A 21,536-nucleotide genomic window follows, 5' to 3' on the forward strand; every position below is an offset into this window, starting at 1 on the left:
TTTTTTTCAGAGCATAAGCCTCCACATAAGGTTGAAGAGCCAGGTGCCTCTGTTTGAGTCTACTAGCCTAGCAGTGTTACAAAACATTGAAACTTAAAAGAAAGGTCCAGAAGGCTCAGGTGCCAGAGGCTTCCCCAAGATTTTAGTCCAGACAGAACTGCAGTACCATAATTTAAAAAATAAATAAATAAAATTCCTTTTAATATTTCCTCTTTGCAGAATAAGAATAAACTGTATCCCTTGAAACCCAGATTTCACAGACAGGAAGAAAAAAAAAAGCCAGTATCAAGTGCTGAGCTTTGAAAATGTTTTTAAAACTGTACTTTCTATGGTTACACAGTTTCCTAAAGCTGATGAATGACATGCTTCCTATGAAACATCTTCTCTGTGTCTAAGCCTACCTTGTAAGTCATGTGTGCTAATAGTGAGTCCCTCAGTACTTGGAAGCCACTATGTTACTGTATCTGCTTCAATAGACTTATATGCAAAGCCAGCAAACACAGAGCTTAAGAAGATTCATTGTATAGAACTGGGCATGATGAGATGGTGGCATAGTGGGTGTAGGCACTGTCAATCAAGCCTAATGAATTGAGATCAGTTTCTGGGACTCACCACAGTGTGGAAGGAGAGAACCAATTGTATGTAAGGTCTCTACTGACCTCCACATACGCACCATGACAACCCCCTACTTTAACCAGTGCCACATGTACAAAATAAATATAAATATTTTTAAAATGTATAGAACCATAGCAATTAGCACAGTAAATTTATTTACTATAAAGTCATGCTCTGATTGCTCCTGGAAATAATATTCACCAAATAAGGGACATAGTCCATGGTATGTTTTAATCATCACAGTTAGCTGAGTTTAGAATCCTAGGTATAGATTAGTATTTTGCTCCTTAGTTTTTTGTTAGGTTTTTTTTTTTCGAACTTTCATAGGAACAAAAAGAAAACATCCAAGTCTCATTATATAATAGCAATCAAGAACCAAGCGTGTGATATAATAACAATATATGCAATTATAATCTATGTGTGTTTTGAATTCAATGTGATTTTCTAGATAATTTTAAATTTTATACCAGTAATGAATATCAGCAAGAAGCTCATTTCTTTTACAGTGTCTGAAAAGTAGAGTAAGACATTTGCCAGGACATTGTGATTCAGGTTTGAGGATGGACTAGGGGAGGTTTTAATCTCAATACTGAGGCAGATTGTCTCTTTGTATTTCCTCTCAAACAAATGGAAGCTACCTCTCAAATGCCGTAGTTGATTTGTATTGACTTATTACACCATGCTCAACAAGGTACTGTCTTTTTGTATTCTTTACTCTCTCTTTTAGATTTTCCTACTTTTGTAAACTTCTGATTTAGTTGCGATACTTTTAGCAAGACTGAAATATTGAACATAAGGCCCTGAATATTCTAGATAAGTTGACTTCCTACAGCTGAACCAACGCCACTTCACTTGGCACACAAATCACAATGAACCCACCTTCTATCACATATACTTTATTGTAAGTATCTCTAAGGATAGTTTCATGCATAATTAACATTTTCTGTTTTTATTTTATAATCACTGAGTCAGACCATCCATATGCTTTGTGTACTTGTTTGTGTAGCTTCTTTTTAAAATTTCTGTTACTTTTACATATGTTCTCACCAAATCTTCTCCTCCCTGGACTCTTCCTAGCAACCCCAACCCACCTCATCCACTGTCCTCCACTGTTTGTTGTCAGTTTCAGGCAGGCATCCGGTTTCCCTGAGCAGCCTTGGCTGTCCTGGAACTCACTATGTAGACCAGAATATCCTTGAAGCCAGAGATCTGTCTGTAAATTTACCATGTTCATTCTTTTTTCTTGCAACTATGACATATTAACTTACTCTTACTCTACTATTTGTAAGCCACGAATGTCCTTACCCACTGAGTTGCCTCACGAGACTCAGTTCTATTTATTTTACAGTGAATTTGCTCTCTCGCTGTATATACAGGCTCTAGTGTAAACAAACACAAACAAGTGTAATGCTGTCAGTTCTGAAAGCTATTGTTTTTGTGATTTAGGATGTAAGTACTGGTTACAACTAGTGAGTAGAACCCTATTTTGAATGTAATCTATTGGCAGACAATATCTGAAGGTGTCACTTCCAAATATTTGTCCCTAAAACATTTCCTCACATTAAACTGCCCAGTGACCTATCCAAGGACATCAGTGAAGGTGGAGGTTATGGCGAAATATTTCCATACAGAATGCAACAAAATGCCATGCAAAAACACAAGTTCTAGGAACAACAACCAAAAAAGGAATGAAATTTTATTGCCCCTGAAAATTAATTACTGTTATTTATTCCGGATGTTTTCATTATCAATTTAATTTTAATCAATTTAATTTAATTTAAATCAATTTAAACTAGTCAAGTGACATGAAGGAAACTCCATAATTCTTCTAGGTTTGACATCCTCAAAATATTAATAAAAATATTTTTAAACTAGTGTTTAATTTTTTGGATGTAAATATAACATTTTCCATAAGTTGTATGATAGCAATTATGAAAATAATTTTTTAAAATGATTTTGTGTAGGAAACATATATAGTAGTCACCACAAATCTAGTTATTAAAAATTATAACTAATACTATATTATAAAATACTATATTATAAAATCATTTGTTTTTAAAACAATAATGTATTAAATAATATCTTGGATTGGGGGAAATGAATTTTAATAGTAACAAATTATTTTCTAAGTAACCATAGAGCTTTAAACTGACTACATGAGTATGCTACAGTTTGGGCAGAGAAAGCAGAGAACCCAATTATACATACTTGAAATTGCAGGTGAAATTGATGTAGGCAGATTGTAATTACCTAAATTAAAATTTAGACAGCAAACACATTCATATTCTATGCCTAATAAGCCAGGGTCATGACTGTTTAAGCAGTTTATAGGATTTCTTAGATATAACCATAACTCAATAAATGTGGAAATAATAAGATTTAACATCTATGGTATTTTACAAACTATTGTGAAATCACGAAAAATTCAGTATATATATGATCATCAATATGTATTTGTGTGCATATATCTCTAAGGGACTCAGTTATTTTCTTAATCTTAGTCTTATTTTATGTATACATATGTATAAAAGGAAATATGTAATAGTTATATGACACTTATGTCTACACATGTATGCATATGTATAAAATTGTGTAAACAAGTATAATTCTTAATGGTGAATTTTTTATTGATGGTCTAACTTTATTCGAACCAGATTCCAATCAATAAAACCTTAAAATCAATAATTTAATTTGTTTTGTTTATCAATGTACTGTTAACTCTTCTAAGATACATCCTTGGTGTACATATTTGGGAAGGAGACCAGATCTAGAGTAGGTTAAATAAACAGAAAACTTGTCAAAAATGTGGACATTTTCTTTTATTTTTTATTTCTAAAAGAAATACTTAGTTTGAAATGACGGGGATAGCATGCCTAGTCTAAATACTCCAAGCGGAGAGGGATGATGTAATACTCCCAAACTGTCAGTATTTGACATAGAACTATTAATGTCAGCCCAGTTCTCAGGCCAGTGTGCAACCATTCCTCTGCTGAGTGAGCTGATTTTGAGTAAAAAATAAAAATTAAAAAAAATTCTAGAATATTTTTATGTGGAAATTCAAGTCAAAATATCATTAGTCTGACTACAAATTTCTAAGACAATTTCATATGAAGTTTTACGTGGAATAATATGAACCTTTCTAATTCTTATGCTATTAGTTCATTGAGGATTTGGATGTATTTTAATCATATCCACCTCCTTTCCTCACTCTTCCCAGACCTACCCGTTTATATACACACCCAACCTTGTCTTTCCGTACTGTCTCTGCTTCTCACTGTTTCCCTGTCCTTTTGTTTTGCTTCGTGTCTTTGCGTCTCTCTCTTTCTGTCTATCTGTCCCCATCTCTCTCCTTATCAATCATGATCCATGCTGTTTATATACTCTTGGATGTGTGTTCTTAACTGGGTCATCATCGACTTAGCAGGGTCGTACCGTTTACTCCTGGAGCTTCTAATGGACACAGTTCTCCAGGAAGGAGGAGACTCTGCATCCGCTTCCCTTTCTATGCTGAGATTTTTGTTTGCCTTGAGCTTGAATAGATTGTGAGCAAGTTGTCTAGTCTGCTGTGAGTTCATACGTGTAGCCTCCATATCTTGTTTTGAAAATACTATTTCCTGGCAGTCATCAGCTATCTATGGTGCTTACCACCTCTAAGCTCCTTTCCCACAATGGTCCCTAAGACTTGGTGGGAATGGATAAGATCCTTTGATAAACTCTTAATCTCTGATCCCAGGCCAGTTGTCCTAGTCCCCTGCTTTTCAAAAGCATTTTCTGCAACATGAGTAAAATTCGCTATGATCTGTACCTTGCAATATAGGTAAAATTTGGGGGGGAAACTCCTGTGTTTACTTTTGGCAGTATTCTGGTCATGACTGAAATGAGACTGGACTGGGGACTTATTTCAGTCAGTAAAATACAAAACCTTAAGGTTGAACACAGTTCTGGCAATTCTAATTACATTTGTATTTAAAAAGCTGTATTAATAGATGAGAAGATATGTTACATTCAAGACCTCCTGTTATATCCTTGGAGAGGTAAATAAAATTAATTACATTTCAGCTAGGTCAAAGTTTAATATGGTAGGAAATGTGTTTGGAAAATATAAGTGAGAATGGAGTGCTGGGCTAACAGCCTCTGTATCTTGTGTCTCCTTCTGGCTCCTCCTGAGAAGTAGAAGGAAAAGTTCCATCTGGGGCCCACATGATCCCTCCATGCATGGCAGGACAACTATGCTTTCTTCTATCCCAAACACTTTTATTATCTTGGCTCCCTGCGCTGTGTTATTGTTAACTCCAAGTATTTTTGATTCATAATGCACTGTACGTAAGATATACATCCTGAGGGACACATAGGAAATCTGCGGAAACTTTTCTATGGCTTTTTGAAGTCTATTCTTTGAAGAGTCCCTACTTGCTGAAAGAAACTCATTTATGAAAAAAGAAATTCTTTTGGATTCTTCTTTATTAGAAATATTTAAAATGACTAAACATCTCATTTCCTCACTGGAAGGCCAGCAGTTTAAAAATATCTAAATATTTATTAGAACTTGCATGCTGTCATTTGATAAACCAGACAAATTTACACACTTAAATTGGTCCCATTATTTGGTAATAAAGAGAACATTTAGGGGGGGAATGTTTTTCATAAATGCTTACACCAGTTTTGTTTATTTTTAATATGGTGAAATACAAACTATTTGTTGAGCATTTCTACAACAATCTGGTTAGTGTACAAAAGTTAAAACGTATTTTTTTCTGGAGAAATGTCTAATACTATGGATCAGCCAATATCACGAGATAATTATTTAAAATGTGTTTCCTTTAGAAAAGCAGTACACCTTTGTGTGTCTCGTTGTCCTTTCTTGCAGAGTGAGAAGAGCCATACCTGTATGTTAGTGAGAAGGGTCTCTATGGAAGACAGGCCATCGGGAAATAAGAAGGGAGACGGGAAGCCTGGAGGCAGTGGTTGCCCATGCCCAGTTAGAGAAAGTTTGTCGATGCTGTCTCTTGCGGTTGGTGTAGAAAGCGGGGTCTCATCTGTATGTGATTGAAACAAAAATATAGAACAAGTTACGCTTGTCTGTTTTTATTAGACCTCAGTAATGGCTTCCCTAGTGGTTTCCAGAACATTTATTGCAAATTGGTTCCTGCTATCAGGAGAAAATGCTTTCTGCTGAATTTTCTTTAATGAAAAAGCTGTGGAGATACAACAAGATAACATTAATGAGTAACTTTATAAGCCTTTTAAATGCAGTCTCTAATGAGACTGAGTTTACAGTGCCATAGAATCTTTTTAAAACAAATATTATCTCATATATAGTTGTGATAATATATTCAGGCTGACTTTATGGGCACCTTCCCAATTATCTCATTTTAGTTTGTTCTGTTTGGATTGACAATAGAGTATTTCTAAAGCTTTCTATAAGAGAAATGTTTTGTATATCAGGATGTTTCTTTCTCAATTAACCCTTCCTTTATATTGATGGTTCATTCAAATGTAGTCTTAATAAGCTTAACAAAGAATCTACAAGTGAAACCTCTTTTTTCTTGTCTTTCATTTTTTTTCTTTTTCTTTTCCTTTTGTAACATCTAAAGGGGAAGAATAGAATCCGAGAATATTGTTTCTAAGTTACAATTAAAATAATCACTCTCATTAGCTAAAAACCTAATTTTAAACACTTAAACACCTAAAGCTTTCACACATAAAAAGGGAACTGAAGAAAAAACATTAAAAATGTAACTTCCATCACAGCCTTATGGAAATCATATTACCCCTTTCAGGTAAGTTATTATTTATTTCTTTGATTCCAGTCTTCAACAGTTAAGCCACTTAATATCTGAACACAAGCACTCTTTCATTGTAAAAAGTTTTTATTTAACTCCTTAATATTTAAACATTTGCCTACTTTTCAATGAAATGGAAGCAAGTTGTGGCTTCTTCATAAATAAAATGTTACTCAGGCTAGTACTCTCTATTTTATAAATATTTTTCATATCTCACCCCAGGAAAATTCATCAGCACAAAGTTTTTGATTCCTTCTTACAGTATCTCTCAATTCTACAAGTGGCTAAAATTTTGAGCATACTTAACTTTTGCTCATAATTTGATTCCACTGTTCTCAGTCATTCCTTTATTTTACAATACCACACTTAAACACAACACATTTTCCAATCCTGCCTGTCTAGTGTGAAAACAGTATGGAAGGCGCCACGCCTATTGTCAGAACCTTCTAAACCGTATCCCTCACCTTCCCCATTTTTAGTCAATGAAGTAAACAGGATGAAAAGGTGGGGAGAGAGGTAAGAGACAAAAGATGTCCTATTCACTTTCCTCCTGTCACACTCTGCCGTAATTTCTCCTTCCACTGCCTCTGTGAAATCGCTGACGGATGAGTTCAAGCAGCATGTACTAGAAGAAGAAACAGGAAGCAACTAAGCAGGGACTCATAATGCTGTATTTTATCACAGCTTTTACGTGGGGTGGAGAAACGCTTCGGGGCTCAGGTAGGGCTGCAGCAGGGCTAATATGAGCAGGGTAATTTTGGACACCATTTACCAAGCTGTCATAAATTACTTCTCTAGACCAAGGCTGCTACTGTTTTCTCATAAGAGCTCTGGAAAGGCACTTGCTAAACATCTATGTGCATGTGTCATTGTTTAAGAATGGAGAGCAATATTTTTTGATCTGTTTCACCTTAGCTGTCACATGGTAAAGAAAATACACCTTAATAGATCATGGAGATAATAATTGCTTGTCTTTTGAATAAAGGGATAGAACCTAATGACCATCTGAGCGTGCATTCACCTTAGCATCTGTGACTTCGTAATTTTGAAAGACTCTGCAAAAAATGAAAGCCAAATGTATTTATGAACACATTTGAGCATATCTTTTATCACTAAATAATTATTTGTTTTAACTTCAGTGCATTGATGGTTGACTATGCTTGGCAGGTGAGAAACAAATCATTAAATCACTATCATGCCTACATTCATGCACTGTTAATTGTTGAAATAATGGACATGATAATAGGGGTGGAAAAAATGTACCAGGGTAAAAGCATTATAAAGCTGATGTAGACCAGAGTGACCGATTCCAGGTGATAAATAACTAATTCTTATAGCTGGTAAAGCACTTTACCTCCTATTGTTATTTCATTAGCCACTGCTCATCCAGTGAATGATTAACACTCTTCTGTGTGTATGTGCAAGCATGTGTGTGCATACATATTCTCTTTCTCATTGCATCTAATATCATGTATGAGAACAGACTATCATTTGCTATAAAGTTGGGTCACAACAACTTAAAATGAAAAGAAATGGAAATTGAAAGAAATGTTAACTACAACCTCCCCTTTAATTAAGAAATAGAAAGCTAAAAGATCAAATAAATGAAAATTATTTATTTGGACCTCAGTATGCTCTTATCTGAGTAGACACTGTTACTTCTCAGCAATCAACAGCATAAAAGCCTACTTTATTTCCTCCTGCATGCATTGTAAAACTAAGCCTTAATCATATTCACTTTTTAAATAAAGTGACCTTGATATCTGAAATATTCTTGGAATATTAAGGCAAAATTTTGAGACCAGACAGTGTTGGAGTCTGGGCATCACAAACATCTCCATTGACTTCAAAGTGTAAAGGAAGAAGCAGCACACACTCACAGATCTGATTTCCACTTTATATACCTTCAAAGGGTCTCAGAAACTATCTTCAGAAGACAAATATCTGGTCAGATTTGGGGATTTTTGTATTGTGCCATATGACATCAGGTTTTAGCATCTGATTATCCGTGAACGGAAATTAGTAGAGTTGTGCAAGGAACTCCATTTTATTCCCACAGTGACTTGAAAGGTGATCATCAAATACATGGCCATATTTGTACACACTCACAGAGAGAATGTGTGTGTGTGTGTGTGTGTGTGTGAGAGAGAGAGAGAGAGAGAGAGAGAGAGAGGGAGGGAGAGACTGTAGAAAAGGGAGGTGATGTGACCAGAGGCAGGTACTAACACAGTGCAGTCACAGCAGTTAGGTACGCAACACATGCCAGACGAAACCAGCACGCTAGTTACCTATTAAGTTGTTATATTTAAATTCTAAAAAGAAGTTATTAACTTTTAAGCATTATTCTACTTTAATTTAGTTACAAGGAACTGTAGTAATTCCTGAAGGAAAATGGAATGGCACATGCTACAGTTTAATAAGTAATTTCATCTTAATGCCCAGAAAAATTACTGATTGAAATCTGAATAATTACACAATAAATATGCTGACAATTTCACCATTATTTAATCAAGATAATAGAAATTTAAAGTACAAATGGAGAAGACAAAACACTTCAGTTGCATAACAACGGGTGAGGACATCGTGTTTCAGTGTCCCTTATCACCTGAACTCAGGATTCTACTAGCCCATTAAGTCGCTTTTTACTAAGCGACCATCAGGAAGATTGATGTCTCTGAAAGACAAGTCTCTTTCCTCTTCAATCTTATCACACAGAACAATTTAGCAGGATATCCTAAGGAACAATGTTGTTTTAAAAAAAATAATGGTCCCCTACTTTCAAAATGTTTTCTTTCCTGCTAATAAAATCTAACACGGTTGTTATTTTCATAACTGTTCCCTTTGGGTTTGAATTACACATTCTCTCATGTGTGTGTGTGTGTGTGTGTGTGTGTGTGTGTGTGTGTGTGTGTGCACGCGCGCGAGCGCACGTTGCTCTGTAATGTCTTTTACTATTACTACTAAATTGCTCTTTCCAAGCTAAAGAAAGGATGTTTGAAAGAAAACTATCACTAAAATGGCAAAGTAGGTGGGGGGAAAGGGCTGAAAAATATTCTACGGAATATAGGACTTCCCGTTTAGAAGTAAATAATTTTTTATACAAATATAAACTTTTCTTGGTTGTTTTAGTAAATTTCTATCAGAAGCCAAAGTATTCAACAGAAGTATTACTGACCTAAAACAGGAGCATGAATAACCTAAAAATTAACATTAGTGCTCAGATAAAGAATTAAAAATTATACCCAGACGTGCAATCTAAACAGGATAGATGAGAAGAGTTTGTTAGATTCCTCAAGTGCTGGCGTTAGGACAGGTTGTCTGCTGTCCAATGTTAGTGCTGTGCTGGGAACAGAAGGAGTTGAACCAGGGTCTCCATAAAAGCTGTGTTCTCTTAACTACCACATCATCACTCCAGTCCTACACAACAGATTTTCTAAATAAAGGATATCTCAATTATATATATTATATAGCTAAATTTAAATAAAGAGAAAAACATTGCTAAACTTAGTGAATTCTGATCCTGGTGATACCTATTCTATTAAAGGCTGGAGTGATAAAACTACCTTATATCATTTGAAAAACATTTCGCTAATTCGTAATAAGGATTAACTAAACTCAAAGGATTATACTTTAATCCAATTAGATTATATATGGAAAATGCTTTATAGAATACAAAAAGCAGTATACATATGAGAAATAAAATCCATAAATTTCCTTTGATAGTTATTTTTCTTTAATGTGCATTGAAAAGCTCCATCTTTTCATCATTTGCTGTGGTACCTATCTTCTGCCAATGTAATAAGCCCTTGATAATGACGCATTATGTTGACAGTTTTCATTGGCATAGACTGAGGACAGTACAAAAACACCAGAAAACTTTTGAATATGCTGCAATCAGGATTAGAATTTGGGAGTTCAAATTATGGAAAAAATAAATTAATAAGGTTGTCTCAGTGAGGGGCATGAGTGGTAAAGTACATCATTTGTAAGTACAAGAACCGTGTCTGAGCCTCAGAACCTAACTAAAATTTGGATATGTTAGAAACTGCTTCCAATCCTAGTGCTGAGGAACCAGAGATGAGAGGACTTTAGGACCCAGGGACTGGTAGCCCAGTCTACATATTGAGTTGTAAGTCAGGACATTTAAAGACCCTGACTCAAAATTAAGTTAGACAGTAGCTGAGGAATTACATCCAAGTTTAACTTGTGGCCTCAACATATATAAGCACAGATTTGCACCTGAACATACGAGCACACATATATACACATACATGGAAATTAAATGTAAAAATGAGATAATGTATAATGTGCTTAGAGAGGTGGCAGAGGCATGTTAAAACCTACATCAAGCATGCAGTTTTCTCCCGTGTAACTAAGAATAGATTTATGGCTCATTTATTCTGTGAAACTACCATCCCCACAGGTGGGTCTTCACACCTAGGTAGATTTGTTTTGCTTTGTTTCTTAAATGTACCTTTCTGGGGCACTCACAAGGAGAGGATAGTCACATTGTCTCAGTCAGCACATACAGACAAGTTCTTTTTAATTTCTGTTGATGAAATATGTGAGTGAAGAAAAGAGCAGCAAGTCCCGAAGAATACGCAGTGAAGGAGCAAGAAGTCTCCGTTTGTCTTGTGATCACACTGCATCCGTTATGGTAAAATTAAAATAACTTATGTTGGAAGGTTACACTGTTTGTTAAAGGACAGTTTCACAGACACAGTCTTGTTCTAAAGCACTAAGAAGATTTTTTTTAAAAAAATGTAGAAATCAATGTATAATCTCAATAAGGTTGTTTGACAAAATACTGATCCAAATGGCACTCTATTTACTTAGGAAAAGAAGAGATTATTTTGGGATGACATGAATTGAGACAGGATAGAAGAATGAAATAAAAATCTCCATGGTAAAAGCTAAGCAGTAAACTTTTGTTGAAGGCGCTGTGGCCGGAGGGTTAGAGGTCATCTAAGGAGACCACCCAGGGGTAACAGCTCAGGGTCTCTAATAACCAGAAGAAATTATATTCTAATAGAATTTTAACTGGAAAGCATATTTCTGAACATTGTTCTTAAAAGAAATAAAATGACTTTCTCTCTATTCTGTATCTCTCTGTGATTTATATACAAAAGAAGCATTAAAGTCAAGCTGTATACTAACCAGTATTTTAAAGCTTGACTTTGAGAACAAATTCAGGCACAAAAACTTAGGTTGGAAAGTAGATACTTGTGCATGCAATCATGCTTGTCTCTGCAACGAGGAGTTTGAAGCATTAAGCATACACACACTGATTGACCTCCCAGGCATGTGGCATTGCTTCCTCCCCTGCTTGCTTCATAAAGTAGTGAGTTGGAAATGCTTATGAAAGAGCGAGCAGAGGTTTTGCGGAAAAGTTCCCATTTAATTGACCTTTCTGTCTTTTCCATGACCCCATAGGCTTAACCTGACTGCTGATACTGCAAGGAAACATGGGCAAGCACTTATTGAAGGCTGCACAATGGACCCGGTTCTGTTTCCTCGGCTAATGTTTTGTATATCTGCACAGTAGGGCCATTAAGGGTTCTAAGACCGCAAGGGAAACAATCATAACATTTGTTTTGAGATGACTGACTCAGGACATGGACACCAGGCTTTATATAGAAACTGTTTTTGTTTTATTAAGGGACTGTTTGCCTGGTAGTGATAACATCATTAAAAATAAATGAAAGGGGGCTGGTAAAATGCTTCCCCAAAGCAGAAACCTAATTAAAGGTGATGTGCCTGCTACGTGGCTTTTTTTTTTTTTAAACCAGGGTGCAGAAATAGAACAAGGTTACTTCTTTCTCATTTTTATACGGTCCAGAGAAGACCTCACAGTAAAACATCACCTTGGATCTAATTTTCTACTTCTGTGTACTTTAATAATCTACTTTGTAGTCCGTGCTTGCCCATGGAAACCGAACTAGTAGTCTGTTACTATAGACAGCTTCTTCTTGTCATAATATATAAGGAGCATATGTTGTTCTAAATGGAAGTGGTTTGCTTTTGCGAACAGGTTGTACGGGCTGTGGTAGGTACATATAAACATGCTCTAGCGGTGTGGGACCACTTGGACAAGCCTAGGTTAACGATCAAAGCAATTTCTAAATCATACTTCATAATTCCAGAAAGAACACAGCAACAAAAGAAGACGCACGCTTTCATTTTGGGGGTTGGAGCCACTCTCATTTTGTGCAGAGTGGAAAGCAGGAAACTGCAATCCCTTGATAAGTCTATTTTATTGTGCCTTGACCTTGACCAATTCACGGAGATTTACATCTGCCAGAAGTGAGTTTCTGTGCTGGGCTCTGAGAATGTGTGATGAGGACAGAGGAGGGGCTGTCATATGAGTCCAAGGTTTTTTTTTTTTTTTTTTTTTTTTTCAAAATGAATATGGCCTTAAAAATGAAGGAAAATTCTAGACTGTGTTGCTGAGTTTCACGGTTTGCCATTCCATTCCCTTCTCATCACCCGCTCTTATTTCTAACACATTTAGGAATCTTCAAGTACAGAGTGAATCCTGTTCCAAAAGAAAAAAGCAGGACCCGTCAGAAAATGTTCTCTGAAATAAAAAAAGTCGCTCTGAGGAGTATTATTTAAACTTGAATTTCCCCATGGATCTTTGATTAAGGGCAGTGTTGGCACACGCCCTTAATTCCAGCACTTGGCAGGCAGAGGCAGGTGGATCTCTGTGAGTTCGAAGCCAGCCTGGTCTGCGAAGTGAGTGCCATGACAGGTTCCAAAGCTACAGAGAAACCCTATCTTGGAAAAGAAAAGGAAGAAAAGAAAAAGAAACAAAAAGAAATCATCAGAGGATTATAAGATGTGGGAGATGAAAATAAATCCCTGCAATTAATTCTATACTGTTTTGATAAAATGTTCCCCTTAAAGGATTGCTCCAATTATTTTTCAAGTGCAAATTTACACATGCTTGTTTAGTTTTTATTAGAGGTATGTTGCCAGTGGATAGGAAGTTTAAGGAAAAAAGCTTTGAATAACAAAAAGAATATGTATAGCATGAAAATCGATTCACACATACATTATATGCAAATTTTTGAAAAATTCATAAAATACATGATGGCGTTTTAGAACTGATATTGATCATGTATTTGTGACCTGAATAAGTATGTCCATATCTTTGAAAAGCATACACAAAATACATAGTTAGTTAAATAATTAAAAGAAAGATTCACGATCAAATTCATAGTGTTTGTGATTTGCTTCATATTTTTGAAGGAAGAGGAAAAATTGGGTGGAAATATAGTGGAACAATATTAACACTGACATCACTATTGTGAAGGTTAAACAACATAAAGGTGTAGAGTATTTATTATCTTATTCAAATTTTATGACTATGTTAAATTTCTGCTAGTAGTAAACTGTTAGCAGATAACAGATGCTACTCAGTATACATTTTCCTAATTCATTTTATTTCAAAGATGGATATGAAGAACATCATCATATTCAAACCGCTAATCCACATTGACACCTCCTATATCCAAAACAACATTGCACCACTGGACTCCCTAAGTCTCACCACAGTCATGAAAGAGGTGTTCCTTTTGTTATGTTCATCCTACACATAAGTAGTAGATAGAGGTTAAAAGAAATCAGTTACTTTGTGAATATAACTTAGCTATAAAGATAGCATAAGACATTGGGGGTCCTGGATTTGAACCCCAAATATTTCTATTTCACAGTTCATGCTCCTGACTCTGGAGCAAAATATAAATTACCTACATTTTTTAAAAAATGCTTTAGCTACACACATGCTTATATCATACATTAATATATATACATACATATGTATACATATATGCACAAAGGATTTAGATAATAGCAGAAAGAAAATGTAAACTCTTAATTCAGATTTAAGTCTTAAATTAATACTTACACTCAGTGTTTATCCTAAACAAACAAGATTCCCTGGACATTGACTTCTTCCACTTACACATGATCCTTCTTTCTTTAAGCAAGTTTATTTTTCCTAGTAGTGATACTTTAGCCTCTTATGGTAGAGTCATTGCAGTTCAACCATGACAGGTTAGTTTTTTACAGAAACACTAACAGGAAGTGGCTTAAGAAGATGAAGTCATTAAACAATTCTACTAAGTGCCAACCGTACCTAACATCCTTTATCTCTCTTGGGAGGAAGATTTTTGCCATAAAGGTATCACCTTTCGATTGGTGCATACTTGAGATATGAGGAAAAAGTTAATGTTGATGCGATAGACTTCAGAAAGGCAGGTGCATGATTTCCACAATATGTCTTCTGAGATTGTTCTGATTTTTGTCTCCTGAATGTACTTATTCTGTGTTCCTTGCTATGTATTAGCCTTCTTTCCCCAATGGGAACTAACTGTACATGGCTTTTTAAATCACTCTCAGAGTTTCAGAGTCCGTTCCTCCCAGGACTGTCCCCAGAATTGCTCAATTCTAACTCTAAGGGTTCTTTCTCAAGGTTTTTGGTCACTGCTCTGTCCTGATCCCAGTAGACTCCTAGAATGCTGCTCTAAGCTAGACATCATTATCTTGATTTAAAATAATTAATTTATGCAAGTCTACTTATTTATTTTCTATGTATAATGACCAAATACAAAGCCACAAGTAGTTAAAAATATTCCTTCATTTTTACCTCCCAATGCAAACTATCTTGAGACAAGGATACAGAACAATATGAGACCAGGCAAAGCCACCCCAGCCTCCCTGTTGTGAAACAGTTCCCATTCACAACAAGCAATTTCTGTTCTATCATTTCTGCCCTATTTCAAATGATCAAAGATTTGGCAATTATTGTCAAAGAAATTCAGATACATGTTTATTTTAGTATTTTTAGTATAAAAATCTCTGAACTTTAATTCTCCTGGTCATTGTACCACCTCAAGGCATGATTTGTATTATATTTTATTACTTATTTTACAAATAAATAATACAAATACATGATTTTATTGCCCAAATTACTTCATGTATTAAATCCTGGCTATTATATAAATCGTGATCATGTTTAAGTGAGCAAGGTTTATAACTTAACTTCCATAGCCTAACACGATAAGGTACATGTATTGTAGCTGCCTTGGTGCGAAACAGATGTGATCTTTCAGTTTCTTTTCCAGAAATGCATATTTAGCATATTAAATCAATTTTTTTGCAAAATATCTCAAATTCTCTTGATAAGTTCATATATTTATAATCACCATGTACAAAAAGAGACAATCATGCATACACATATAAGATTGTGTTCATCCATTTGAAAATCCTGCTGGTTACTTTGGATAATGGTTGACGGGCAGGGGCAGAATGTCCTTTCAAAGCTTGATAAGCATCCTGTCAAGAGTATTATAGAAACCATCTCCCGTAAATTAATAGGAGGTTAAATTAAGCAACCTTTACATTCCATTCACCTATTGAGATTTTATGATTTTTTTCCTTTAAAACTAACTGCTTTATAACACTGTCATATAAAAATGCAAAGGAGAGCACTAATTTTTAGGATTTAGGGAAATATAAAAGTTAAGAGTGTATGTTTATGTCATTGTCAGCATTCTTCCTTGGGTGAGAAGGGGATTCTCAAACAGCACAGCTGCTATTTTGCAACTCTCAGAGCATAAAAACATAATGCAAATTCTTGAGCTTCTACTAAGTATAAGTTTTATTTAAAAATTAACTTCCAGTTTATAACCATTCATTGTCTACAGCACAGAGAAAGAATACTCCTGTTGTCAGTTGTATAAAACTGTACTTCCTAGTTTTAAATGGGATATGCTTATGAACAGTAGATCTGTTGATTCAAAATATGTCAAAATTCATGTAGAGTTTAGAATTTTCTTCAGGTAGTCAGTTTGACAATAAAAGTTATTTCTTCATCTAAACACCATCATGATAGTTTATTATAAATAAGTAATATTGCTATTATTTCACATGCCAGATTAGCTTTCCTTTCACATTCTTTATCTTACTGCACTGTGATTCAAAAACACAAAATGCGGATAGAAGCATCATGTAAATAAAAATCTAGTTCCAGAATGATTTTTACAATGATGCAAAAAATTAAAATCATTAAAATATCATAGCTTTTCTTAAATTTAAACATTTAAACCAAAACTTCAGGTTTTGTTTCTGCTCTCCAGTAATAAACACGAGGAACTCATGTTGCCCCCTGATGTTATTTTCCCTTAGAAAAAAAATAGAGCTTCATATAACAATAGCTTCAAAATATCGAAAAACACATACGGAAGTGCTACTTCCTTCACTACCACAATTATTTTCACAACTTGGATATACTCATAAATGTAATCCGTGGCTTTATGTACAGTGAAATTAACCCTGAAATGCAGACTAAATAAAAACACAGGATTCTAAAAAGTTTGTATCAAGTTGAAAATATGTTACAAGGCAGTAAACATGTTCCAATGAGGAGCAATATATCAGATCATTTAATAGGTTGAGTTTGAAGGAATTAAAAATATAAAGTTAGAGAAAAGAGTTGGATACAAGTCAATGGCATGACTGAGGCCATGATATTTGGTGATTATGAAATAACTTTGGTGAGAAAATTATACGATTTGAAATGTTTTCTGTCACTGTGGCTCCCACAACACACATGTTGAAATTAGTGTGCCTGCCAGGGAGATATTGGAATAATGTCAAACCCTTAAAATACAAGGGTTAGTAGAAAGACATTAGCTCATTAGAATATATACAATTTATATTATTCTGTATACAATTATATAGAATATATCCACTAATTTATTCTATGTTATTCTATATATATAATATACAGTAATATACTCATTTATTATGTATCATTGTATATACAATGACATACACACACATATATTGAGACAAAATGAAATAGAAGGGAAAGAAAAAAGGGAGAAAATATTATGGAAATCATGAGGAATGAGGGACAGAGGTAGGAATGGGGAGGAATAAAAAGGAACAGAAGATTGCTAGGACTTTGTATATAGAAATCTAGAATGCCATTTTTACATTCTCCCTCACTTGTCTTAATATACATAAAATTTAGCTTGCCATCAATCATTGAAAATTGAGGTAGGGTAAAAAGTGACAAGAATGTATTGTATGAAAAAAAGTGTTTTCAATTTAAAAAAAAAAGAAATCTTTAACATTAAAAAATAAAACCTTTATATTACTTCTACTGATTCTGATCTGCTATGGCCTTGGGTTTTGTTAATAGTACCTGGATTTCTGCCTGGTTCCTGAAATTATAACTGAAGTTCATTGTATGCCAAAAGTTGCCTGGTTCAGTGCTCAATACACACAAAGCACACGGCTGTGGTTCCTACATTTCCAATCCCAGTTGACTCACAGTTTGAGGCACCGAGGCAGGATGCAGTTCTTTCTGTTTAGGTATCTTCCTTTGCATTCAGATAGCAATTCTCCATTTCATTCGTTACCTGCCACTTCTGGCCTTCTTTTAATATCCATTTGCAAGCACTACTTTTCATATCTTCAACTCAGGCTAGTGTGATTCACGTCCTATTTATCAGAACTATTGATTCATTAATTTGGAAAAATAACATATTTTCTCATGACTTATAAAATCTATTAGCAATCAAAATCATAAAAATGTTAAAACATAAAGGAAAGGAAAGGAACGTCCTAGTCTCCATGTGTAGGGACAGCAGATAAGATGACATAAACAGAAACCATCAAAGTGAAGAGTGCCAAGCCCCATCTGTGGAATTTGAAAAATGACACAGAACTCATCAGGAAACATAAATACTGGTTCTTATAGATCAATAAAATACAAAGGTTGTATTAATTTTTAGGTTAATTTTCTTGGATCCAAGAAAACAACTAAATCTATTAAACGAGGTCAAATTCTTATTAGCAAAGCAAACTTCTGAATGTGAATGAATTAGTTTTTCTTTGGCAAAATAGGTCAGAACAAAATTCAGGGTTGGACAGAGAGCTTATTGCAAAGCCAGCACAAAACTTGAGTTCAGGTTCCAAATCTCTCTCTCTCTCTCTCTCTCTCTCTCTCTCACACACACACACACACACACACACACACACACACACACACACAGGAAAAAAAACTGGGTCTAGAAGGTCATTTCTGTAATCTCAACTCTGCTTAGGTGGAGACAAGCAGTTCCCAGGACTCACTAGTGAACCAGCTTTGAGCACTTGTTATTTCCAGCCAAGAAAGAGAAGTTGAATTTAGAGGTAGACAGCAACGTGAATAATAACACCCAAGTTTGTCCTATGGCCTGCACAAACAAGCATAAACACACAGCTTCACATACAATATGCACAAACACATACACAAAGAAATTACAGAAATAGCAGAATAGCATCTCAAATACATTCCACACTGTCAAATTGTGATTCTGAATGGATTCCTGTAGGCATTCTGATTCAGATTTAGAAACAAACCCACAGACACATTGTACTTCTTTGAAGGAGAAGGTGGAAGGTTAATGCTTTAAAGGTTATGAATCTTTAAAAAATTTACAACGTATTAGGTTCTTTAGAAAACACAAGGAGATAATGGTGGCTGGAAATGGCAAGGCATAAATTCAATCAATGCCCAAACAACTGATATTGGAAAGAAATATGCACAGAATTTAGAAGTATATACAGTAATTAGACCCATCTGTTACCAATTGCAGGTACTACAGAATCCTGATTCAAAGACTAAATTAGGCTAATTTGTTATTACCAGTATGTATTTGCATTCAATTAATGCTCTAAAATCCTTGAAAAGTACACTCTCTTATGTGGGTTAAACATGTTCATTGTAATCTTGTTTATAGTAATAATTGGCTTAGCAAATCTTTTCTTTATATCTACTACAAAGGTAAACTTTATCAAGCCAAAGCTAAATTATCATAAATTCCATATTAGCAGAAACCAAATTAATTAGCTTTGATCACACCAAGAAAATTGCTTTTGCCTTTTGCTTCATTTCTTATACTGGATATAACAACAACCAAAAACTTCAAGTGATAAAAAGAACAGATTATACAGTGTTTACAAAAATATTAGTTGAAGCAAAGCAAATTTTCTGAATCTCTAATTTAGTGTTATATTTATTTGTTTAGGTTCAGTGTGTAATATGATGTTAAGTGTATTATTGTAGCATGCTATTATGGAACAGATGTTAAATGCAATGTAAAAATGTCAGGGGTAAATGATTGATGATCCTCTTTGCCATTTCAAAGTAAACCATGATTATTTATATGCTCTGGACATTGCTTGAAAGCATCATATTAAATCTAAACAATTGATCCATTTTGAAGAGGTTTTGTATAATATATTATTTATATGTGTTGTTTTCTTTTGTGAAAAATGTCCCAGCATGGGAAAGTATTAAGTCTTTCAAGAGCTCCACCTAGTCCATATGGTAGATTTGTTTCTCTGTAATCCTTACGTTTTTCCCTCTCAGGCCATATGGCAAGTCCAGAGGCTGCCCAGGCCCCTCTGCCCTCCACAGGGGCCATATGGCAAGTTCACTGAGTACTCATTTACCTTGTATTAATATTTTATCTGCCTCAGACTGAAAAAGAGATAAGATTAGTTCAAGACAGCCCCTGCAAATGGTTCAGCCATATAATCAATACTAACTGCCAATGTCATATAAGATATCGGTCCTGTTGTTTCATTTATATTAGAAATATCCAAGATAATAGAATAATTTATCAAATAATTTCATAAGCTCTTTTGATCATTTGACCTATATTGACAGAATATTGTTTAATTACAGTAATCTTCTAGATAATGTTAACACATAATAGTACAAGTTTATAGACTTTGATATAGCCAAATAAATGACTAAATCTATAATCTATATTACCAAAATATAATCTATAGTTCTAACATATTTACAGCACTTACAACTATAGGCTAAATCCGCTTATGTCTGTGTAATATAATTAAGAATATTTTAGAACTTTATGGCTGGACTACATGTTAGGATATAAAATTAATTAAAGTACTGCCTTTCTATACTGCCATTACAAGTTCTTGCAAAGTTACCAAATGAACAACATAGAGAATAAGTTTTCAGGCTTCAAGTTTATTTCTTTGACAAGATTAAGACTTTTATAATTTCACTTATACTTGATCTATAAGAATCTGTTCTCTTTAACAGCTGACAGGTTATGATTATGTATTTCATAATCAAATTACTATGTCAAGCACTTAATGACTTTTTGACAATATGTATGTCCCACATCATATCAGCCTTTACACTACAAAGATTTGTACATGATTATTTCATTCATCTCCTTCAATAAAAATAAGTATCTCATGTTTTGAAAAAGAAATGCTTATTCGTGAACCCAGGCATACAAAATGAGAAAACATAAAATGTAGCCCACCCACTTACAACTCTGTCCTTTTCAGACCTTAGTGTTCCTGTCGGATAATGCATAGGAATCTACCGTGAATATTCAGAATAGTAAGTTCATGTTTTAAGCATTGAGTCATTTCTTGGACACGTCTACCATGTTTTCTTCTGGATGTGTCTTTTAATTAGTTTACCCTCATCCACCAAACAATTACAAATAGCTTGTATTTTTTTTCCCTCAGTTTCACACAACATCCATAACTGATTCTCATACTTTTCCTACATTTCTTTTCAGTTTCCACATCTGAAATTATACTTGCTATGATATTTTTCCATAGTACATTTGCCAAGGTCATGTAAATTCTGAGATAGCAGTTTATAGGTAATGTTGAATAGTTTCTAAACTCATTTGAAATTTTAAAATGATAATATTGAAATAAAAATGTTAACGTGCTTAGGTTTCTCACCTGTTAGTGCAAGTAAAGTCATAATTTAAAAAAATAAACACAACATCAGAGTCCCTGGCAGCTTTTTTAAAACTTGTATATATAGAAACATATTTTAATATAAAAGTTTAATTTTATGCACTGAATATTTTCATGGAGTCAGCACTTTGAAATTTTGTGATAACATGTTAAAATTAATGGGATGTCTTAACTAAGTTCTTTCTGCATATATACATATAAACAAGGTAAAGCTCTGAACCTGACTTCATAAATAACATTTGCTGTGATTTTGTTAAAGTTTAGATGTGTGGATTTGTATTTGAAATCCTCAGAAGGTTACCGGGTGCAACCCTCCAACAA

At 34.4% G+C, this 21,536-nt stretch overlaps 1 protein-coding gene across 2 annotated transcripts in view; it reads right to left on the reverse strand.

Annotated features, from left to right (window-relative positions):
- The window catches only part of Dach1 (dachshund family transcription factor 1), a 375,243-nt gene that overhangs the window by 44,574 nt on the left and 309,133 nt on the right, over window positions 1-21,536 (reverse strand). For both annotated transcript variants that reach the window (XM_085698263.2, XM_085698264.2), the window contains one exon: window positions 5,500-5,651. In XM_085698263.2, coding sequence (XP_085554389.2) covers window positions 5,500-5,651 — 152 coding nt within the window. The remainder of the gene's footprint in view (window positions 1-5,499; window positions 5,652-21,536) is intronic.

The sequence above is a fragment of the Myodes glareolus genome, chromosome 12 (genome assembly GCF_982192425.1).
Source record: "Myodes glareolus chromosome 12, mMyoGla1.1, whole genome shotgun sequence".
Lineage (NCBI taxonomy): Eukaryota > Metazoa > Chordata > Mammalia > Rodentia > Cricetidae > Myodes > Myodes glareolus.